The sequence below is a fragment of the Ipomoea triloba genome, chromosome 3 (assembly GCF_003576645.1).
Source record: "Ipomoea triloba cultivar NCNSP0323 chromosome 3, ASM357664v1".
NCBI lineage: Eukaryota > Viridiplantae > Streptophyta > Magnoliopsida > Solanales > Convolvulaceae > Ipomoea > Ipomoea triloba.
The window spans coordinates 13,826,463-13,833,547 of record NC_044918.1 but is presented as its reverse complement, the minus strand read 5'-3'; the positions used below and the strand labels follow the sequence as shown (position 1 = coordinate 13,833,547).

The window sequence follows — 7,085 nt, the reverse complement described above, 5'->3', positions numbered from 1 at the left end:
TTACAACCTCCATTTGAAGGGACTTCCAATGAACACAGATCTGAGTGAACAATCTCCAACTGCTTTGTGGCTCTTTTTGACTTTCCTACAGGAAAAGGTTCTCTATGCTTCTTCCCAATCATACAACTTTCACAAATTTTATCAGGGACATTAATAATTGGCAAATCAGAAACAAGTTTCTTTCTTGCTAAATAATTTAATCCTGAGAAATGAAAATGTCCAAACCGCATATGCCACAACCAATTATCATCGCGGATCTCAGAATTAAAGCAAGTAAGAAATGCATGATTGATTTTTAAAGGAAATAGTCGATTTTGAGACATATTTACCTTTGCAATCAAAACTCCATTGGCATCAATAATGGTACAACACCCTCGAGTGATATTAATTTTATATCCTTTTTCTGACAATTGTCCCATACTCAACAAATTTTGGTGTAATTCAGGAACATAGAAAACATCGGATATAAAATTATGAGTACCATCCTTCAATTGAATAGAGATTTTACCTTTTCCCAAAATTGGCACTTTTGACTTATTTCCAAATGTCACCTCAGATCGTATTGATTCATCCAACTCTGAAAACAATTCTTTCTTCCCACACATATGGTTACTACATCCAGTATCCAAGAACCATATGTTTTCATCTGCAGATAAATTATTACTGGCCAAAAATAAGCTTTCAGGTTCAGTAGAACTCTCACCAGATTTTTCAGCAACATTTGCTTGATTTTCATGATTTTCCTCTTTATACCAGCAATCTGCAATTTTGTGTCCATACTTGCCACAATTGTAGCAATTAAATGGAAATTTACCTTGCATGGCATTACCTCCTCCTCTTCCTTGATTGGAGTTGCCACGTCCTCTTCCTTGATAAAAGTTACCACGTCCTCTTCCTCTAAATCCTCCTCTTCCTCTACCACGACCTCTACCTGATCCTCCACCTCTTTGATTTGAGCCAGTCATATTAAGGGTGACTTGACTCTTCAAAGCTTCTTCTGCTAGTGGTTCTAATTTTGACGCAATTCTTTCAACATGACTTTCTATCATACCTTTTAACTCAGCAATTGTCAAGTCCTCGGTATCGTGTGACTCTGTTATTGAAGCCACCACATGGTCATACTTTATCGGCATCGTTCGTAGAACTTTTTCAACCACTGCACCATCTTCAATTGTGTCTCCGTATAACCTCATCTTATTTACAAGATCAATAAGACGAGAGAAATACATATCTACGGTTTCTGTAGAGGCCATCTCACAACGATCATATAACCTTCTCAACGTCTGCAGCTTAGATTTCTGTGACCGGTCGACTCCTTTGTTTGACACCTTTAAGATGTCCCAAGCTTCTTTTGCAGTTTGAGCACGAGCTAGTTGCCCAAAAATGGAGTAATGGACACCCTGATGAATTTGTCCCAACGCCAATTGATCTCGCCGTGTAGCAGCTGCATCAGCTCCTTCTGGTAGACCGGGATCAACAAAGCTCCAAAGATTTTGAGCTTTCAAATGTGTGGTCATCATAATTTGCCAATAATTGTAATCGAGTTTCCCGTCTAATTTAGGACCCGACCACACAATATTGAAATTATTGGCCATACTTTATTAGGAAAGAATATCTCGGGGTTGGAAGGTTGATAGGCTCTGATACCAAATGTTAGATATATTTAATCTAAATATATCTATATAATATTGAGAGAAAGAGGGAAGGATTATGTAAGATAAGTAGGAATGGAAAAGTTTATTTCTTTGCTTTTGTCTATTGCTACTACGGTACACTACTGCATTCCTAATACCCATCACACTTCTAGTTAATACAACATATATATATAGCAGAAGGAAAATGCTACCACGCCTAATCTAAGTAGTAGTGCTACCATTATTTAATTACTATGACAAAACATGCCTAACATTACCACTTAATCATGTTTCATGCATGTCAAAAACATGCCTAACATAATTATGCTTTAAACCTAACATCAAAGTCATACAAAGTGACTAAGTGTGCTGCTGCCGAATCTAGCTTCAAATTGCTGCCATCTTTGACTTGGTTTAATATAATGATAATAATAATAATAATAATATTATTATTATTATTATAACACTCACTCCTAGGACATGAAATACGATCCTACGATGATGACAACATAATGCCACTAACAATATATGCATGGCTTAATATGGTTTGTTTCAATTCCTACCCATGACAATCACACTTGCTTATCTAAATCCATATATATCTAATCTATAAAAAAAAATAACGAAAAAGTTTAATTGTAATAAACAATGTATTAATATATTTAATTGTAGCGATAACTTGTACACAACTTCCCTCTCTGCACTTCTTCTTCTTCCCCTCCAATAATTATGTTAGTTCTATATTCCTCTTTTCCCTGCATTTGTTGTCCGGTCTATTACACGTGCTTAATTAGCTTGAAAGTAAGCGTCCAATGTGACTCTAGTTAATCGGTAAATGATTATAAGAAGATAAATTAGGTTAAGTTGTTCATAATTGACCAATTCAAATTGAAAACGTCAATGAGTCGCTCCTACGAGTTGAACTTAAAAGATTGAACCTTATTTTTTATTTAATAAACTAAATTTGTTATATTCTAATTACGTAAAGAGATTTGATTTTTAAGAAGTCGGCTCAATTGCCAACCTTGTTTAGTTAATCATAATGAAGATCGTCGTGTGTTAGTTATTATTATTAAATTTATTATTATTATTATTATTATTATTATTATTATTATTATTATTAATTATTGTTATTAAAAAGAAATAATTTTTTCCATGTTATCCCACGATCATCGCCTTTTCTTGAGCAGTGTTGTAATGCTAATCGTTGTTACGTGTTAAACGATCCATCCAATATTCCCAGCATGTGACTGGTTTGACTTTTATTTTCTTATTTTTGTATTTAAATTCCTCACATAAATTATTTTTCGTTCCATTTTAAATTAGTTGAGTAGACTCATAGCATTAGAAATAAATATATATTTAATCTTGAGGGGTTAAAAAAGAAAAGACTATTAGTCATATAGGTGCCAGTTGAGATTCATCACGCATAGGTAGGACGAATCTAAGTAGTTGACCTCGAATTCGTTAGATCCAATGATCTGTTCTTTTCATGTTCTTTGTACATTCCAGCCCCCAAATCTCTGTTGACCAATCAGAAATAAATGCATTTTTAGAAAAATAATTTTAAAAAAATAAATAAAAAATGAACCGCTAGATCGCTAAGCTCTTGCAATTTGGACCAATACCAAATTACCAATCAACTAGTAATTATATACTGAGATTAATCTTATTCGTGCCGAGTAGGATATCAAAGGTGACAAAACACTCTCTCATAGGTCTGATTAAGTTGGAAAAAACTCGTATCATCTCATTTACACGTACCCTATGTGTGCATAACTAACTTAATTGTGGAGATTCAATTCGATCGATCCAAATTTAAATTGTTTAATCGTCTTTCGAAAATTAATGAGCTGAGTGACGATTAATACGGTTCCATATCCACTTCACAAGTTGTAATTTAAATTGTGAAATGGTATTTAAGTTGTGGTCAAATTTTTAATTTTGGGCTTGTAAAAGTAAGATTTTGATTTAAATATTGTATTATTAATGAAGGTTTGAAAGGAATTGAGAAAAGTTAATATAATGCCGGAGATACATACGTACGTACGCTTTGTACCAAATGCATGCATCATGCATGCTTAGCTTCGTATAGTTTACATTAATTTTCATGTGACGGCCGGTGACATCGTAAACTATAATCACGTCTGTATTTTTATTTAAATTATATATTGTTTAATACAAGACTCATTATTTGGATTAGTGGATAGTTGAAGCACCACGTTAGCATGATTTTTTTTTAATTATTATTATTATACCAAAACAAAAATAGAAAATAAAAACAGAGGATCTGCACGTGCAACGATCTCATCATTATGAAACAAGTTAAAAGAAATATGTAAATAAGGAAGACTGTACTGAACGAAATGGATAAGATGAAGATGATGGAAATTTTATGTAATGAATGTCTTCACATAATATATATATACCCTAAATCTATATATAGTAGTATTGAAATTTGTATTTGATATCAATGTATTATATGTACAAAAATGAAAAAGTTGTTCCGAAATGGATGACCGGATAAGTAGAATATAATTATTGTACTACAGAGTCATGTATTTAATTCTTGTCAAAATATTTTCAATTGAGCTTGTCACACAAAAATCTTCTTAGTGTTTGCAAACTATTACACTAGTTCATGCCGGGATTTATTTACCAATTAGGAAGGATGCATGTTCAAAAGGTAGTTAATTAAATTAGTTATAGGCAATTAGGTTAATTAGTTAGATTTGGGTTCTATTCCCTATGTGTATATATACATACAAAAAACCCCACTCCCTGTCTGTAGAAGTGTAAAATTAAACCAACAGCAATTCTATACAATTGTGATCAAAGATCCAATCTTGAAAGTAATATATTACTTACATTTTACTTCATTTGATTTATTTAAACCTAATAATTAAACATCATCCGATCCACGTTCAACGCATTCCACCTGACACTAAAGCTCTATAAATTCAATCCTTAACACGAATTGAACAATCGATAATACATTTCGTAGTACTACGTTTCCAGTTTAAGAAGTGAGAATTGAGAAACATCTATCTTTTACCTTAGCTTTTCCGAAAGTCATGGAATCCTCTTCCATTACAAAGATCGCCGCAGTTCTCCTCGTCATAGTTCTTTTACACCTCGTATCCCAGAATGAAGCAGCGGTAACTTCGACCTCGACAAGAGTGCCGGCAAAGTACACAGACTTCATCAAGACAAAGTGCAATACCACCACCTATCCTTACCCGTGCCTAAAAACACTACTGCCGTACGCGGCGTCGGTGAGGGGAAACGCCACCAAGATGTCCGTGGCGGCGCTCAAGGTGGCGGTGCAAGGGGCACGGAACGCCACGCTGGCAGTCAAGGATATGAAGAAGAAGAAAGGGATTTCGACGGAGGAGGGTGCGATCTTGAGGGACTGCATTGACGATTTGAAAGACGCGGTTTATGAGCTGAGGGATACCTTGGACGCCATGGAACATTTGGGCGACGAGGACGGGCAGTTTGAGTGGGATAACGCCAAGACCTACGCCAGCGCCGTTATTACCGACATAGATTCTTGCATGGATGGGTTTTCCGGCAGGAAAGTCGACGCGGCGAGGAAGCGGCAGATTAGAAACCTCATTTATTATGTAACGCAGCTTGCTAGCAATGCTTTGTCCCTCGTCACCCATCTTTACTGAAAACGTACGCATGCACGCATGCATTCTCTCCTTCATGTTTATTTTAATTTGGATGGTTTTTTTTTTTTTTTGAAAATATATTATTTTGATGGTTAATTTCTTTGGATTTTGAAAATTGATGATAACATAAATATGATATGGTTATTGAAATTTGATAGGGAATATTCTTCGAGTATATCTCTTTCTAAGTACGGTATACATGTTGGGTATCAGGTCAAGTCACCGAGAGGAATAATCACTCTCGACCTTGATTGTATTGACTACTAGCTTGATGTGCCTGACCTAAACACGATGACCAGGAGAACGCTTCGTCAACGTTAGGCTTTGTTCTACCCTAGGGTCGACCGAGACCTTCTTGGGTCGAGAAGTTCGCCTCGAACAAGACTGGTTACGTTAAAGATTGAGACTCAGATTTCTGACTTTGTACCGAGAACATCACTTAGTGGATGATTAGGAATATTGCAACACGTAGACATTGTGGCATTGTTTCCGAATTAGCCGATTGCATGCACGACACATGTCAAGCATGCCAAGAGCCCGACATGTGTCTCTTATCTCTCCTATAAATACCACATTTAATGTTGGAAGGGGGGACTTTTGCATTTTCACGTACTAAACTATAGCTCGGAACACTCTAACCTTATGTTATCCGTTGTCACCCAAGCTTAATAGCTTAAACCAACCAGCAGACCAGTAAAGGATCTTCCTATGATATGTTCCTGTGAATACCTTCGTATTTACTACACCAAAATTAATACGGACTACAAAAATGGTTCTTTTTTTTTTGTTTGAAAAAGTAGTCTATTGGTATTCTTGATTTTAATCGACCAGCTATGGACAAACTAAACTAGTTAGCACGTTGATTACCTCCGCGTGATCCTTACTGACTAGTTAGAGTCACAAGTCTGACTTTACATAAAATGTACATTTAAGTTGTGACAATAAATTTACCATAAATCAAAGTGAATGGTTGCGGGATTCCACGTAAATTAAAAGTAAATAACCATGAAAACATTGGCCAAATATTTTATTTTGGTTAGTTGATGGAGTATGACTTCAAGCACGTAATGTACCAAGTACCAACGTTAATTTACCAAAAATGTACGAGTTACGACTGCACATGTACGTGAAATACGTTAATTCTACGTATGTGTATGTATGATACGATATATATAGATTGACCAGATTTAATTTGTAATAAACTACTGTATTAAACTTTCTATACATTATTAAAAAAAAAAAACATAAATTAAAGGAAGTAATTTGGACCTACTGCCCATCACACATTCACACCTTTCTTTTTCTTCTTCATTATTTCGTATCTTTTTCCTGCTTTGCAGCCGCAAATCACGTGGGTATGCATATGCTAATTAAAGTCGTCTTTGTCTGCCTTCACATCTTTTCAAATTTCCAGATTTCTTTAATATTAAACTGTTACTCTGCCTGCTTTTGTTCGGCTAAAGCGCACATTATTACTACAGTACTCACCATCATTTTCTAGGATATCAGGCCGGATTGATTGAGGTGGATACCCTAACCCCTAAATCTTAAACCCTAAAATTAAAATGACAATAGAAATCGAGGTCAGGTGGTAAGTTAATATGTATTTTCCCGCTTCATCAATCGTCTCATTGTTATTCTTATTTCTGATAAGGTTAGGCAAAAAATAAGTAGTGAACAAATGCTTCCTTAGTGTGTTCCTACAATTTGTTCGAATCTTTGTAAATATCTCTTGTATATACTCCGTAATATTTTAACCATGTATTAGTAAACT

The 7,085-nt window shown here is 35.0% G+C and overlaps 2 protein-coding genes across 2 annotated transcripts; one reads left to right on the top strand and one right to left on the bottom strand.

The window, feature by feature from the left end:
- LOC116012936 lies at positions 1–1,796 on the bottom strand. Its single transcript, XM_031252603.1, has 3 exons — positions 1,793–1,796; positions 634–1,459; positions 1–85 (listed from the first exon to the last, which is right to left on the bottom strand). The coding sequence occupies exons 1-3, from the start codon at positions 1,794–1,796 to the stop codon at positions 1–3; spliced, it is 915 nt and encodes a 304-aa protein (XP_031108463.1).
- Positions 1,797–4,706: 2,910 nt separating this feature from the next.
- Positions 4,707–5,353, top strand: LOC116012148 (pectinesterase inhibitor 4-like). Its single transcript, XM_031251626.1, has one exon. It carries the CDS (start codon positions 4,709–4,711, stop codon positions 5,309–5,311), a length of 603 nt encoding a protein of 200 aa, XP_031107486.1. The 5' UTR covers positions 4,707–4,708; the 3' UTR covers positions 5,312–5,353.
- The last annotated feature ends 1,732 nt before the right edge of the window (positions 5,354–7,085 follow it).